This window comes from Microcaecilia unicolor, chromosome 9 (genome assembly GCF_901765095.1).
Source record: "Microcaecilia unicolor chromosome 9, aMicUni1.1, whole genome shotgun sequence".
Lineage (NCBI taxonomy): Eukaryota > Metazoa > Chordata > Amphibia > Gymnophiona > Siphonopidae > Microcaecilia > Microcaecilia unicolor.
The window spans coordinates 189926235-189943461 of record NC_044039.1 but is presented as its reverse complement, the minus strand read 5'-3'; the positions used below and the strand labels follow the sequence as shown (position 1 = coordinate 189943461).

General features: G+C 45.2%; 2 protein-coding genes across 2 annotated transcripts in view; both read left to right on the top strand.

Annotated features, from left to right (window-relative positions):
• LOC115477102 (exocyst complex component 3-like protein 4) overlaps window positions 1-2725 on the top strand; it is a 99140-nt gene extending 96415 nt beyond the window's left edge. The window contains exon 10 of the mRNA XM_030213718.1: window positions 2531-2725. Coding sequence (XP_030069578.1) covers window positions 2531-2725 — 195 coding nt within the window. The remainder of the gene's footprint in view (window positions 1-2530) is intronic.
• A 220-nt stretch (window positions 2726-2945) lies between these two features.
• Window positions 2946-17227, top strand: part of LOC115477101 (exocyst complex component 3-like protein 4) — a 104399-nt gene continuing 90117 nt past the window's right edge. The window contains 6 exon segments of the mRNA XM_030213717.1: window positions 2946-2983; window positions 2985-3112; window positions 6007-6030; window positions 6033-6581; window positions 6584-6665; window positions 14226-14343. Coding sequence (XP_030069577.1) covers window positions 2946-2983; window positions 2985-3112; window positions 6007-6030; window positions 6033-6581; window positions 6584-6665; window positions 14226-14343 — 939 coding nt within the window.

Genomic DNA, 17227 nt, shown 5'->3' with positions numbered 1-17227 from the left:
ACCCCCACATAGAGTCAAAGACATATCTAGTAGAGGAAAGGCGGTCTTAATGTCCTTTTACAAATCATTGTGAGGCCCGATTTGGAGTACTGTGTTCAGTTTTTAAGGCCATATCTCACTGTGGACATCAAGACTTAAAGCAGTTAGATGAAGGTGACAAAAATGAGATGGGGCTTGTGCCAAAGGACATATGTGAAGAGACTTGAAGACCTGAATATATTACCCTAGAGGAAAGAAGGGATGGGGGATATGATACAGATATTTAAATACTCTAAAGGTATTAATACGAAGGGGAAGCAGTACAAATAGATGTCATGGTTTCAGGTTGCAGGGTGATAGACTTTGGAGCAACATCAGTAAATACTTTTTCACAACAAGGGTGGTGGATGCCTGGAATGCCTTTCCAGGGGAGGTAGAGTGAAGACAAAAACGGTGACAGAATTCAAGAATGTATGGGATAAATACTGAACCCGGATATTCAATGTTGGGCCATTTCCGGTGACTGGCATTGAATATCTGGTTTATTTTTGGCGGTTCCAACTTAACCGGCAAAGCTGATATTCAGTGCTGGATGGTTACGTTTGAACCGGCCAAAGATATTCCAGGTATTCAAATGACCAAACATGGCCTCCAAACGCATGCTGAAAATCAGCAGATAGCCAGTTATATTGCAGTTATATTTGAGCTGCTAACCTCAAATTTTCAGCGGGTTAAGGCCGGCCATGTCCCGCTGAAAATTCTCAGATAGCAGGCTACGTACCAAATGGCCATTACCATTTGGTACTTAGCCATTCCTGGCTGGTACCATTTGCCATTCCTGGCTGGTTAAATGGTTTTGAATATTTGGGGACAGAGTCAGAGCGGTGGGCCACTTGCAGTAGAGGGAAGGGACCAGACTTGCGGCAGAGCAGCCTAAAGGGAGCTACTGCTGCTGCCTTCTTTTGAAAAACAAGAAAAGAATAGAAAAGGTAATTTTGGGGAAGAGGGTTGGAGAGAGAAGGGAAGGTGGGTCGGCGGAGGAGCTGGGGTGGTAGCTCTTTTTCTGCCACCTGGCTACCACCTTATCACACTGTTTTTGCCACCTGGAGATCCTCAGACACTATCATCCCAAGGTCCCTCTCCTGATCCATTCACATTGGTCTCTCACCCCTTAGAGCATACTGTTCTTTTGGATTTCTGCACCCCAAGTGCAGGAAACAAAACAACCGCTTGTTGGATTGCAGGGCACCTAGAGTGATCCACATTGATTCCTTCTCATTTTGGTAATCCAATCCCAGGTGTTGACAGTTTTAAGTATTTAGGCAAGATAAGAGATTATAGATGACCAAATATCCTCTTTAATCAAGAAAGGTTTTGGCACTTTGTGACAAATTAGGTCCGTGAAATATTTGCAAGATGAAAAAGCTTTGCATACACTTATACATGTGTTATTTATATTCAGATTAGATTATGGAAATGTTTTTTTAATGCAGGCATTTTAAGTAATAACTTAAAGCATTTGCAATCCTTACAAATACAGCACTTAGGGGCCGATATTCAGACCACGGGAACTAGCCTTCAATTTATTTATTTATTTTTTTCATTTTCACCTTACTGCAAACATATCAGGATAGTATTTCTCAGGGCTACCTGAAGCAACCGTACCGGAGTTCCTCCACAGATCCTTATTATTCCTTACAGCACACTAGAGAGATAAAAGCGGGCGTCTTTCCTCTCCTGCTCCCTGTTTCCTCCCAGACTTAGGGACAAAAGTGTTGAGGTATTCCAGGGGTGTTGTTCAAGTTTAGCCAGACAGCACGGAATGTAGGGATGTGCACTCATTTGAAAGGACTTGGCAAATCTTGCATTTCTCCTGTTTGGACCCATTCGGATTCTTCACGTAACAGTGCACCCCCTCCCAACATTGCCTCTGAAATGATAAACAAACAAATGAAGAAAGAAATCAACAAAATTTCAAATGAACCACACAGGAAACTAAACAAACCAAACATTTTTCAGCTGCATAGCTTTCCTCCAGCTAAATTACCAGACAATTCTGGACGCTGGGCAGGGGTTGCCCTAAAGTTAATGGTGTCTGGTTGACATCAGTACATCTGGTCAATGTCGCCAATCACAGACGCACTGGAAATTGACCTTCCAGATTAACAAAGGGTGCTAATTCCACAGAAAGAGCTAGAGAAATAAACAGTATGAACGAGAAGATACTGTCTAGAATTTGAGAAATGTCCAGCCTTGAGGAGAACATCCTTGTTTTCATTTCCTGGTTTTGCAGCATTTTTAGAAGTTTCTCAGGATGGCCAAAGAGGAGGTGAAACTCCAGGATGGACTTCCATGTTCCTTTTCTTACCTGAGGCCAGGCAGCCGCTTCAGACTCAGCTTTCTAGAATCCCTCGCTGTGTTTGCATGGCTGATTATATCTTTCTGTTTTAGAATTGCAGTACGAGGTTACATCAGTTCTAGGTTTCCCTCCCTCTTGCACTTGGGCAATGAAATAGTACAAATGTCATTAGAAAATCAATTCTGTTTCCAGCAAATTGTCTGTCTGGTGGGCTGGTTATCAGGTCAAATCCTCATTGTTCTTAAAGTTGCACCAGTTCTGATTGTTGGTGCAGCCCAGGAGAAATTACCCATTTCTGCAGATGCTACAGTGGTTTTAATTAAATTTAATTTGGCCCTTTTAGATCTGAAGCAGTTTGAAGCCTCTGTTTGGCACTGTGTGCTGTAATTTTCTTTTCATTAATGGAAATATGGGTGATTTTTTTTTTTTTGGTCTTCCAGAGAAGTGATTTGCAGAGACGTCACAAGAATGGCTGAGAACGAGAGACGGAGAACTAAAGGAGTATTCGAACCAAGGTCTGGGGAGACCAGCCCTGGAGATAATGTGACCACTATGAAGACAATAGCCCAGCGCTGAAAGACCAGTTCAGAAAGAAGGAGAAGACAATATGAGAAGGAGTTTAAGAGAGCGATTTTCTTCTTTCAATAAGTAATAGAAACTCACGAGCGGAGAAAGAAGTGGAAGGCCAGAGTGCTTCAGACAAGACAAGCTTGAAGACAGCTGAGTGCGAACCAGCAGGAACTGAAGAGATCATAAGAAAAAGACCATTGTCAGGTAGGTAGTGAAAATAGTTTGTTAGAATTGCAAAATATTTTTCCCAACTGCTTACCGTAAATAAAGGCTTCCCAATTTGTGGGTTGTGACCCCAATCCCGCACTTGGGGCTGTGTGACCTGAGCAGGTGCTTCATAGGATGCCATTAGTCTGCACTACTACTACTATTTGACATTTCTAAAGCGCTACTAGGGTTACGCAGCGCTGTACAATTTAACATAGAAGGACAGTCCCTGCTCAAAGGAGCTTACAATCTAAAGGACAAATGTACAGTCAGTCAAATAGGGCAGTCTAGATTTCCTGAAAGGTATAAAGGTTAGGTGCCGAAAGCAACATTGAAGAGGTGGGCTTTGAGCAAGGATTTGAAGATGGGTAGGGAGGGGGCTTGGCGTAAGGGCTCAGGAAGTTTATTCCAAGCATAGAGGCGAGGCAGAATGAGCGGAGCCAGGAGTTGGCGGGGTGGAGAAGGGTACTGAGAGGAGGGATTTGTCCTGTGAGCGGAGGTTACGGGCGGGTACGTAAGGGGAAATGAGGGTAGAGAGGTAATGAGGGGCTGCAGACTGAGTGCATTTGTAGGTAAGAAGGAGAAGCTTGAACTGCCCGGGGTTCATCATGGCCAAAGAAAGATTAGTGAACACTGGCGTAAAGGATAGTGCAGGTATGAGAAACATTTCCTTGAGCATGAGTGAGATGTTCTATTTATGTGTGTTCTAGAACAGCTGAATTTACAGGCGTCTTTACAAGAAGGCACCAAACTTTTAATGTGGGAGTTTCCCCAATCTTAAACCCAGATTTTCTGTAGCAATATTTAGGGCTTCTTAAATAATTGGTTTTTGCTAATTGTTTCCTTGTTAACAGTTATAGGCCTCAGTGTCTAAACTTATACTCAAAATTTTACCAAACTCTAAGTTTAGGAGCATAAAAGTGGGCAGGGAAAATAAAGGCTGTGTGCAGTTTAGCACTGTTTTTTTAACACTAGATTCATAAATCTGGATCATAAATCTAGACAAATGAATGGCAAGGCCTACTTTATAGTTAATGCAATTAGAACCCAGTGTGACAATCACTTCAAATCTCCTTAACTCCAAAAATTGTTTTGGGGGGACCATCAGAAGGGCAAAATTACCAGTGCATCTTGTTAAGCATCAGAGTATATCAGACACCATAAATTGTCATTGATCCGATTTTTAAGTGTCCATATCGGTGTTTAAATAAAATCATAATCTTTACCCAAACATGTTGTTATTTTATTTTCAGAATCCAAAACTTCAAATTCCAAAAAAATCTTTACAAAAGAGAATTAAAAGGGGAAAGGAAAAGGAAATGGGACTTGATATACCGCCTTTCTGTGGTATTTTGCAACTACATTACTACTACTACTACTACTATTTAGCATTTCTATAGCACTACAAGGGCGTACGCAAGCGCTGCACAAACAAGTAGAAGAAATACAGTCCCCTGCTCAAAGAGCTTACATCTAATAGAACAAAAGAATAAGCAAGCAAATCAAATCATTAAGTGTACAGGAAAGAGGAGAAGAGGGTAGGTGGAGGCGAGTTTCAAAGCGCATTCAAAGTGGTTACATATTCAGGTACGTATTTGTACCAGGGGCAAGGGAGGGTTAAGTGACTTGCCCACAGTCCAAGGAGCTGCAGTGGTCAGGATTAACTGCCGACATAAAATCATTTTTGCCTGTTCTGCATTAGAGAAGATAGTCACTGCAACTACAGGGACAGTGAACAAAATGGCTGCCGTAACTTATCCGGGAAGTTGTCTGAATATCGTTGGTACCCAAATAAGTGCTGGTAGCCACTTTTATATTCAGCACTGATATCCAGGTACTGTCCAGATACGAAATATCCAGACATAAAAAACCCACAGCAGCCAAGGTTTAAAAAAAAAACCCACAGAGTACAAGCTGAATATTACCCCTATGAAAGTATATAAATAGAAACATTATTATTATTATGAAGCAGGCCTACAGGTGCAGGAAAAAACATTAATTTAGCATGAAATCTCTACTATACTTTTACAATGACTGATAGATTTATAAGAAGCTGTCCCCTGGATTATATATATATATATATATATATAATCCAGGGAATAGCTTCATTATAAATCTATTACCTTAATTTCTGCACGGAAATCGAAGTGTATTCTATAACAATGCCTGTAACCTAGGGCCTTGTTTACTAAGCAATGCTAGCATTTTTATCGTGCATTAAACACTAGAGTCACTCAGATGCTCCTATGGTCAACTTAGGGCTTCGTGCGTGCTGATCATTAGCGTGCACTAAAATCGCTAACGCGCCCTTAGTGCTGCTTAGTAACAGGGCCCTTAACTGGTTAACTAGCTAATCACGCTCTTAATTGGATGTTAACAAGCAATGATCAGCACTAATTGGCATTAATTAAGACTTACACCGCACGACTCACTAAGTGTATTCTGTAATGTGGGTGCCTGAATTTTAAGTCGCATAGTTGAAAAGGGGGCATGGCCATGGGCGGGCACGGGCGTTTCTAAATCTAGGCATATTGATATAGAATACACCCGCTCTGCGCGTAATTTAGGCATCAGGATTTATGCTAAGTAAACATGGCATAAATGGCCATGACTACATATGGTCGCATGGAGAGGCGCTTGGCGTTATTCTCTATACCGCGCAGAAATTTAAGCCTATTCTGTAAAATTTAGGCATACTTTGCAGAATACGCCTAGGCGTATTAGTTTCTGTGTGGAATTTTCAGGCGCTATATTGAATCCAGCCCTATATTTCTACCATTATGCCTTATCTGAATTGTCTGTTGTAAATAAGTTTAAAAAATAAATAGCTTCAGTAGGATCATATTTACTGGCTGTAAATAATTGAAAACATTTTTACACATTTTTTGTAGTAATGCAAATACATGAGCTTATTCACATAACAAAATTCAGGAGGCATTTTCAAGCATAAAGCTATTGGAAGATGAACTTCTAGCTGAAAGCAATTCAAAGAAATATGAACGCGACGATACAGGGTATTACAGAAAAGCCAAAGACGTGAACATGCTCTACGATTGCCTTTTTGGCAAAATGAAATCAATTATAGAAGATGCGCTGGGCGAGGCAACTTGTGATGGTCAATTAATAGCTTCTGTGGTGGAGGTGATTAAGGAGGAAGAAATAGCTCACAACGTTCCCGAGAGGGGAGCAGCCACTTCAGAATCAAACGGTCTTCTTGGTATGCCCAAGAAATGGAAAGCACTTTGGAGACAATCCGTCATCAAGAGCATTACAAAGAGAATTCATTCTGTTCCCATCCAACTGAAAGAAGAAAACAAATCCTGGCTGGCTACACACTTACATGACCTTAAAGCAAATGTGAGCCAAGATCTGTCGAAAATCAAGCATTCTGTGAAAAACTATTACCCAGAGGACTATAATGTATGTGACCTTTACGTGGAAAACTATCACAGTGCTATTTCCTCTCATTGCAAGAAAACATCATAAACAAGAGCGTAGATTTTGAAGAACTTTATGACCTGCTTGACTGGGTTATCAACACATACTTCGGGTGAGTTGTTATTCAGAAATGAAGGAACTGTGAGGCTTTGGGGGCTGGGACTTACAGAGTGGCAGATATCTCTCTGAAATGTAGTTGTCTTTTGGCTAATTAATTTGTCACGATTTCTAAGCCTTGCCTTTGGTCCTTCTCTGGTGACTAATTTGACATAATGCTTCTGACAGGGATAGTAGAACATCTTTTTTGTTGGGGGGCCCCAACCTCCACCCCCAATCCTGCCTCTAACCCCACCCCTAGCACGGCCCCCATGATAATAGCAAGATACACCATCAACAAAGAAAAAATACATCTTCATTCAACCTCACACTTCCATTCATCACTGATCTCACATTCCCCACTAGCTCTCTCTTACCTCTCCACCCCTCCATTCTCCCTCCATGCCCAGTATCCCCCTGTCTCCTCCCCAGGTCCAGCACCCCATCTTTCTCTGCCCTCCTCCATCCAGTTACATCTGGTATTTCCTCTTCGTGTCCCTAGTGCTCCCCATAGACATCCCAAGTCACACTACCCCAAATTCTGTATAGGTTTCCCAAAGTTTGGCACACAATTTTGGTGTTCCACGCCTAAAGTAATTATCTAAATTGGTGATGACAATCATTAATTGGCCTTAACAAACACTAATTGGCACCAATTACTGATTATACATGGATCTGTGATCTGCCCCTATTCTGTAATCTGCACACCCAATTCATCTCACACGCAACTTCACAGAGGGTGTGGCCAAGGGAGGGGCAAGAGCAAATCAAGAGCATTCCCAAGATTTAGATGTAGAGTTATAGAGGGGCTGATATTCAGACCATGGGAGGCAGCTTGTTTACTCCTGGCAGTTGGCAGTGAGGCCATATTCAATGCAGGGCTGTTTCCAGTGACCGGCATTGAATATCTGGTTTATGTTTGGCCAGTTTAAACTTAACCGGCCAAGCCAATATTTAGCTGGCTGGAGGAGGAGGAAGAGGAGGAGGATGGGGGGCAGGGTAGAGGGAGGGGGGAGGGGTCCTGAGACCAGAGGGGTGGGGGTGGGGCACTTTGGAGACAATCCGTGGGGCAAACACTCACTCATTCACTCACTGTCTCTCACATACACTCTCTCTGACACACTCTGTCTATCACACTCTCTCTGTCACACACACAGTCACTCTGTCTCTCACACAAACACACACACACACACTCTGTCTCTGACTCTCTCTCATTCTCTCTCTAACACACACACTCCCTCTCAAACATACACACTCCGAGGAAAACCTTGCTAGCGCCCGTTTCATTCGGTTCAGAAACGGGCTTTTTTACTAGTATTCTATAAACCAGTGGCTTAGCTACGTGGGGCCATGGGGGCCTGGGCCCCTGTAGATTTGGCCCTGGACCCCCCTGCCAATGACCCCCTCAACCCCCCCTCCTGCCGCCAACCCTCCCCCGCTGTCGCCTACCTTTGCTGGCGGGGGACCCCAACCCCTGGCAGCCGAGGTCCTCTTCTTCCAGCGCAAGGCTTCGTTCTGTTTCTGTAAGTCTGACGTCATGAACGTACAACGTGCAGGACGTCAGACTCACAGAAACAGAACGAAGCCTTGCAGATCAGCCAGCAACGCGGCCGCTGGCTGATCTGCAAGGCTTCGTTCTGTTTCTGCGAGTCTGACGTCGTGCAGGACGACAGACTCACAGAAACAGAAAAAAGCTTTGCGCCGGAAGAAGAGGACCTCGGCTGGCGGGGGGGTTGGGGTCCCCGCCAGCAAAGGTAGGCGACGGCGGGGGAGGGTTGGCGGTGGGAGGGGGGTTGAGAGGGTCGTTGGTAGGGGAGGGATCAAAGTTGGTGGTGGCGGCGGCAATGGTGGGGGGGGCGGTAATGGCCGGGGAGGGGGGCTAAAATGTGTCTCCTCACCTCGGGCTCTGAACCCCCCTCCTGCCGAAGTCTGGCTATGCCCCTGCTATAAACCACATCTTAATCTAGGCGCAATTTATAGCATACGCCTAGGCAGAAATATTTTCGGCGCTGATTTTTCAGGCGTCATGTATAGAATGTAGTCCTGATTGACTGAATGTGCCCTAATCTGCACTAAAAATTCCCTGTGAAATTAACTGGGAAAAAACCCCCTGAAAATTGGGAAAATTTTGTGAAAAACAAACCAAAGTTTTCTTGCTTGTGTACATCCCTATTTTACATTATACCACACTATTGCCGTTACTATGCTTTCAATTTAAAGGGCTGTCGACTTTAAAGCAGGAACTCACATCAAAAGAACAAAACAGATGTTCCAGCAAACAAGACTTCTTTGCACTTCAATACAATAATGTAGCTTGTTAAACATTCAACAAATAGTTTTTAGTGGACCATCAGTTCCAGTGTGTGTTCTCTTGAGTAGCAAGACTCATTAAAGACATCACCATATCGTCATCGGTCCATTTTTTATAATAGAAAAAGTTACTTAGCTTTTAGCTTTCAGCTTGAGACACATGGACCCACTGCCAACATGGCCAAGTTTCACAAGCTTCATCAGGGAAGCGTCTGTTTCAAGTCTCCTTCTCTACCTCTCAACCTCTCCTCTCTGTAGTGTCCATTCATTTCTCCCCTTCATTCCCTCACCCTACTCTTCAGCACCTCTCATCCCCCCCCCTACAGTGTCCATCATTTCTCTCCTTCCCTCAGTCCCCAGCCTTACTGGTGGCCAACATTTCTCTTCTTCCCCACCTCTAAACCACCCCCCATGGTGCCTATCATTTCTCTACTTCCTTCTCTCCCCACCACCTCTTCAGCATCTTTCTCCTTTCCCTCCTCCCCTCGTGGTGTCCTGCATTTCTCTCCTTCTTTCCCTCCCCCTCCCACATCTCTTCAGCATCTCTCTCCTTCTCTCCCCTCCCCCCATAGTGTCCAGCATTTCTCTCCTTCTTTCCCTCCTCCTCCCACATCTCTTCAGCATCTCTCTCCTTCTCTCCCTTCCCCCCATAGTGTCCAGCATTTCTCTCCTTCTTTCCCTCCTCCTCCCACACCTCTTCAGCATATCTCTCCTCTCCCCCTCCCCCCATAGTGTCCAGCATTTCTCTCCTTCCTTCTCTCCCACACTTTTTCAGCATCTCTCTCCTCTCCCCTCATGGTGTCCAACATTTCTTTCCTTCCTTCCTTCCCTTTCCCACACCTCTTCATCAACTCTCTTCTTCTTTCCTTCCATGGTGTCCAACATGTCTCTCCTTCCTTCCCTCTCTCTTCCCCACTCTTCAGCATGTCTCTCCTTCCCTCTCCCCCCTATAGTGTCCAGCATTTCTCTTCTTCCTATGTTCTCTCCTTCTATGTTCACCTCGTCAGCATCTCTCTTCTTCTCTCTCCCTCTCCCATGATGTCCAGTGACAACCTTTTTCTCCTTCCTTCTCGCACCATGGTGTCCAGCGTTTCTCTCCTTCATCCCTCTTCCCTTCCCCTACACCCCCCCTGTGACCTCCAGCATCTGTCTTCTTCCTCCCTCTACCCACTAACACCCTTCATTTTCTGAGTTCCTTACCTCCCTCCACTGGGGTCGCAATGCTGCAAAAGCATTGCTGCTGGTTGGTGCAAGACCTCAAGCATCTGCACAGGCTCATGGCCTGCCAGCTTCCACCCTTCCAAACTTCCTGTTTCAAAAGGGGTGGAAGCTAGCATTCTTTGAGCCTGTGCAGATGCTCAAAGTCCTGTGCCAGCCAGCCGCAGTGCTTCTGCAGCATCACCACCCCAGTGGAGGGAGGAAAGAAACTCAGCAGTTGGTGGGGGGAGGGGGAGAAAAGGAGGAAGAATGATGCTGGCGACCATGAGTGGGAGAATAGAAATGCTGGACACCATGGGGGAAGGAAATGAACACCTCGCTGGGAAAGAAATTTTGGGGGTGCCATGGCCCCCTGTTTCCGATGCCTATGGCTGTTTACCATTGCAAATAGCTACTTACATGGGTAAAAAGGTCTCTTTAAAAATTGCTCCCTTGTAGACATCTGAAAGTGCATGCATTGTTGCACAATGCATATATATGCATTTTTGTGGCAGCATTCCAAAGGACAAAATTAGGCAGGCAGAGGAAACAATGCACATAGGGGATCTGTTACTATAGTGTGGTAACTTTTTGCACTTACTGCAGCTTAAGTGCAGCTGCGCTGTTGGTAGTTCTGACATCTAGCATGTGGTACAGACCCATGGGGGGGGGGGGGGGCGGAGCACACATAAAAAAGAGAAATTGTAGCCATGGTGGCCCTCCTCCACCTCTTACAAAGCCATCCTTGTCCAATACCCACCCATCTCTGATTCCCTCATGATCTCAGGCCAATTCCACTCGATCTTGTCTCACACATGCGATCTTCCCTGATCCACCGACACACATCCGATCCTCCCATAAAGGTACCCTGAAGCACCAATTCCACTCTCATGCAGAAACCCACCCCATCCAAAAACCCTGCCTCTGAAAAGAACCAAGACCACCCTTCCCTGCCGCTTAGTGGTAGTGCCATTCGACTACTGCTAGTGGGTCGTGGTGGCCATGTGGGAGCCCAGCCAAGGCCTAGGTGGGAGCAGAGTGAGAGCGCTCCTGCCCAACTACCACTGACCACCATGGAGAGCCCTGGGTATCTCCTGGAAGAGGGGGGTTAGGGTGGCAAGGGAAGCGTAGCCTCAAGGGGAGGATGTTTTTTTCAGGGGTGGTGTTTTTGATGGGACAGGGTTTCCGCACAGGGGTAGGATTAGAGCTTCAGGATGCCTTCATGGGGGGATCAGATGTGTAGGGGTAGATTGGTGGTGGGAAATCAGATGGGTGGGAAGTAGAGGATTGGAGCTTCCAGAGGAGGGATTGGAGCAAGGGGGTGTGGAGGGATGGAGTGTTGACCTGGGGGGGGGGGGGGTGAGATTTAGGGTATATTGATGCGGGGCATAAGATGTACGGAGGGGAGCACCATCGCAGATCTAATTTTTACAGCAGCCTCACAACCACACATGGTAATCCAGCTGCACTTAGTTCTTCCTCTTGCACTTAGTGGATTCTGACAGCCAGGTAGTAAAGCAATAACATGCCCTTCATATAAAAGATATTTTTCTCTCTGAAAATCTTTGCATTTGATTGGGTTTTTTTTTTATTTTGGCTTTCGTCATTAAGTTGTTCTGCCTGCTTTGTGGAAATTCTCCTCTTCAAGGCTGCCTCTGCTGTAACTACTCCTCCACTCTCACAGCTTATGTCTCTAATTGCTCTCCCACTGTTCCCTTTTACACTGGTTCCCCTCCGCCCCCTCCTTCTATTGTTCTCATTTCTTGTGGGCCTCCAAAACAGCTCAGGTGGGAACGGGGGAGGGGAGCTGAGGAAGAGAGGCATGGGGTCCGTCTATTGTAAAGGAATGATTCATGAAAAGTATTTTATGGGGGTGCTAATGGCCCCTGTCCTGAAACAGATATTTAACTATGTCAAAGAGGCTGGTGGCCTTGTATAGGCTGACCAAGAGGCCACTTCATGTTGCTGTCCAGGTTAACAGGGAAGTTTTCTTCATGTGAAGGAATGTGCCAAAGGCAGCCGGGATGAATATGCAATTCAGAATTGGGCCTTGACAAATAGATTAAAGTTAAATGCTCAAAAACCAAAAATGTTGTGGTTTAAGAATCAGGGTGTTGATACCCCTTCTTGGATAACATTGACAAGATTTTTGTGGTAGAATCTGAAGCTAGATTGATAGGGGGTGTTCCTTGATTCCTCATTATCTTTGTCTTTTCATATTAATTGGTTTTGGAAAAGAACTTTGTTTAAAATGAGGCAGTTAGATTAGTTAGCTTTTGCATTGTTGGTCCAAATGTTAATCCTGCTGCATTTAGATAATTGTAATGTTTTATTTTTTTTGGTGTTACGAAAAAATACCAGGGGAAATTGCAGCTAATACAGAACACAGCAGTGAAACTGATTTTTAAACTTAGTGTTACATCATGCCTCATCAAATTGCACTGGCTTTTTACAGCTGAAAGAATTAAGTTTAAACCTGCTTGGTGTTTTTTTTCCAGATTTTATATGGTTCTACATCGGAATTGCTGATTAATATTGTATCATTACTTATTGGCCAATCTGATCAGTTGCGAGAACAATTGGTTTTAGCTCCGCCTTTTTATGAGAGTTCAGTTTCAGAAGATATTTAATTCTATATTTTCTGTTTTAGGAGTTTCCTTGTGGAATTCATTATCTCTTGTTATTAGCTAGAATAACAATTATCTTAGTCTTAGAAAGAAGTTAAAAACTTTTTTTTGTTTCCAAAGAGTGATATATGATGGTTTTTAACTGTTCAATGAATAGTTTATTTGTTGTTTTATTATATACTAGTAAGAAATGCCCGTTTCTGGAAAAAATGAAACGGGCGCTAGCAGGGTAATCCCCCCCCCCCGCCGTCCTCCCTCCCGAGTTGCAGACACCCCCTCCGTTCCGAGTTGTACACCTCTCCTCTTCCTCCGTTCGTCCCTCAGTGACGTGGTTGCGAGGGCCGCCCCGCCCTCAACGTCATCGCGTTTTGACGCGAGGGCCGCCCTGCCCTCAACATCATTGCGTTTTGACGCGAGGGCGGAGCTACAGTGACTGGAGCCTGCAGGCCAAACCGGATATCTTGGGCGCCTCAAGTTTCCGGCTTGAGGCTTCAAAGTGCCTTTTATATATATAGATATTGTAAACCACTACTACTACTTATCATTTCTATAGCGCTCCTAGACATGTCCGGGGCATCCGGCAGGTTTTGCCCGCCTGCCTGTTTGTCTGGATTTCTGGACAAAAGGGCGGTCAGGTGAGCAGTGCCGTGGGTCTGCCCTCCCCTTAGTTACTATCTGCCCTGGTGGTCTAGTGACCTCTCTGGGGCAGGAAAGAGCCCCCTCTTTCCTGCCTGGAGCGCTGCCTGCCCTTGCCCTGCATCCTTCTCAGTCTCGGCTCGGGATTCAAAATGGCCGCCGAGAATTGAAGCGGCCTCGCGAGACTTGAACTCTTGGTGGCCATTTTGAATCCCGAGCCGAGACCGAGAAGGATGCAGGGCAAGGCAGCGCTCCAGGCAGGAAAGAGGGGGCTCTTTCCTGCCCCGAAGAGGTCACTAGACCACCGGGGCAGTAGATAGTAAATAAGGGGAGGGGAGGGGAATATGTGACAAGGGGGAGGGGAGGTGATGGGGGGGCAGGGGTGGGGAATATGTGACCCGGGGGAGGGGAATATGTGACAGGGGGCGGGGTGAGAGCGAGAAAGGGCGGGGCGAGGATCCGAAAGGGATGTGGTGTGGGTGGGGCAGGGGACATGGTGTGGGCGGGGCGGGGGGGGCGTGACATGTGTCCTCTTTTTCAGAGGACAAAATATGGTAACCCTATCCAGGAGTAAGTGCTAATATTCAGCCAAGATAGCCGGCTATCTCACGCTGAATATTAGCCAGTTAAATGGCACTGAATATCAGTCGGCTAGTGCCTAGGTATCATTGTAAAACAGGCTCATTCCATGTACCCTCAGGTGTCAAAGTAAAAGTGCCCAGTTATAGAATTGACTGCTATTGTAACTGCATGCTTTACTTGAAAACAAGACTCCTTTTCTCTGCCTCATTACTGTATCTTTACAGTGAAGATTTTATGGGAAATCCAGCTCTGAAGCCAGAAGTCAACATTGAAAGTCTGCCTCCTTTGTTAGAACCTCATGTTCTCGAGAAATTAAAAGCTGACTACAGAAAGTCATTAATGGTAAGTCATTCAGTGATTCTATTCTCAGTAAGAAACATGACCTTGTATCACCCACATCGCTCTTCACATTGCACTAGTATAGGAGTTTTCATCCTTTTTGAAAAAGTCTACCTCTTTTGTCTCAAATTTTCAGGTAATGTGCTCCTAATGTCTCAGAGTTTTTTCATCCTAAGGCGTAGAAATCTTTCCTGTCCTCTTTTTTTTACCTTTCATTGTTTTGATTTTCTTCTTTATCGTTTATCATTTAACTTTTAATTGTTTACTATGTAGTCACTTATTGCATAGAAATACAGAACAGTTTACAAATCTAAAATTGTACAATAACACACAAATTAATTTGAACTAGGAAATCCATTATACGATAGGACAGAACAGACAAAACTTTCATACATCTCTCCTTCCCCTCCCAACTCTCATTGTGCTCCTCTCCAGTTCAGTTTATCTGCTGTTCAATATCCCATTTCTTCTTCCTATCTCACCTGTCTTCCATCTTCATCTCAAATCCTTCTGCCTCCCCTCTCAGGGCCAGATGCACTAAACTTAACGAGCCCTTAACAAGCCATTAACGAGCAAGTAGTAAACCCTGGCATGCACTAAACACTTTTTTTCCCCCGATGACGGTAGCAGCTAACGAAAACGGAATGCAGATGAGTAAATCATGTAGAAACCCTATTGTAATGAGATGCACTAATGTTTTCCGATTGCCTTAACGCTTGAAAACGCTTGAAAATCTAACGAGAGGTCTGTACCTCTCGTTGGGGCTGCGCGGGATTTCAGTCTCTATTAGAGGTGTTCGTGCTATGCTTTTTCATTTTATTTTGCTTTTCTTTACACTTTCTTTTATTTGTTTCATTCTATTTTTTTTTTTTTAAATGAAGAAAAATAACACTAAAACAAATTTTAAAAAATCAGGCTGCACCATATTCTTATATGGCAGAATCTGCCATCCAGAATGCACTGTATGAGGAAATGACACCAGACTCAGTTTGGCCAGCGCCATTTTGAAAATAGAAACAGCAGGATAGAACTGGCAGGAGATTGCCCCTGCTCAAGGGAACAATCATGAACTGCAGATGGAGTAGGTAGTTGGGTGAGAGGTCATCGGGGCTTCGAGGAGGGGGCCGCTGAAATCCACAGGAGTGGCCAGGATGTTTTAAGAATGGTGGCCACAAAGAAATGAAAAACAAATAACCTTTTGTTTTTTTTTTTTTTGTTTTTTTTTATTTTGTTTCAGAATTAATTAAAATACAATATGTAGTTGACAGTCCCTAATTCATTTAAAATATCAGGGTCAAAGGCTTTACTGGATGATTAAGAATTTGCCAAAGTATTATCTTCACAGCAGTGGCGTACCAAGGTGGGGGAGGTCCGCCCCGGGTGCACACCGCTGGGGGGTGCCGCGGCGCGTGCCTGCTCCTCCGAGTTCGCTAAACTTCGTTCGTTTGCTGCAGCTCTCTCTGCCCCGGAACAGGTTACTTCCTGTTCCGGGGCAGAGGGAGCTGCAGCGAACAAAGTTTAGCGAACTCGGAGGAGCAGGCGCGCACCGCAGCACCCCCCCCCCCCCCAGCGGCGTGCACCCGGGGGGAGGGGTGTCATTTCGCCGGAGGGGGGGGGGGTGTCATCTAGCGGGGGGGGGGGGGCGCATCGGGTGCCATCCAGGCTAGGAACGCCACTGCTTCACAGCAAAAATAGATGACAGAAATATTTAGAAAAACAGGGAAAGCCTCTTTTCCTCTTTCCCTATCATGGGTTTCCTTCTTTCAGCCTCCAAGCCAGGATTTTTCCTACTGCAGATATCACAAGTCCTCTTCACTCCAGACTCACAGACAGAAACTTATTTCTCCAACCTTGGGAGTAGCCTAGTGTACCAGACTTTGATCCTGGGGAACTGGGTTCACTTCCCACTGTAGTTCCTTGTGACTCTGGGCAAGTCACTTAACCCTCGATTGCCCCAGGTTCAAAATAAATGCCTGTATATAATATGTAAACTGCTTTGAATGTAACCACAAAATTGTGGTTTATCAAGTCCCATTCCCTTCCCCTTCAGAACACTCCAAGGTCTCCCCTCTCACATTCAGTAATACTCTCTTATATAATATGCAAGACATTGCATGGCATCTCTACCCTTCAAACTACCTCCTCTTACTTGAGCCTCAGGGCAGGGGCATAGCTGGGTGGGGCCATGGGGGCATGGACCCCCACAGATTAAGCCCTGGCCCCCTCTACATTTGACCCCTGACAATGACGACCCTCCCCCGTCGCCGCCAGGTACCCTTGCTGGTGGGGGTCCCTAACCACCGCCAGCCGAAGAGTCATCTTCAGTGCCGGTTGACTCCGGCGCCTTCGCGCTGATGATCTCTTTCTGACTCCTTATGTCCTACGTGCACATCCCATACAGTGGTGGAAATAAGTATTTGATCCCTTGCTGATTTTGTAAGTTTGCCCACTGACAAAGACATGAGCAGCCCATAATTGAAGGGTAGGTTATTGGTAACAGTGAGAGATAGCACATCACAAATTAAATCCGGAAAATCACATTGTGGAAAGTATATGAATTTATTTGCATTCTGCAGAGGGAAATAAGTATTTGATCCCCCACCAACCAGTAAGAGATCTGGCCCCTACTGACCAGGTAGATGCTCCAAATCAACTCGTTACCTGCATGACAGACAGCTGTCGGCAATGGTCACCTGTATGAAAGACACCTGTCCACAGACTCAGTGAATCAGTCAGACTCTAACCTCTACAAAATGGCCAAGAGCAAGGAGCTGTCTAAGGATGTCAGGGACAAGATCATACACCTGCACAAGGCTGGAATGGGCTACAAAACCATCAGTAAGACGCTGGGCGAGAAGGAGACAACTGTTGGTGCCATAGTAAGAAA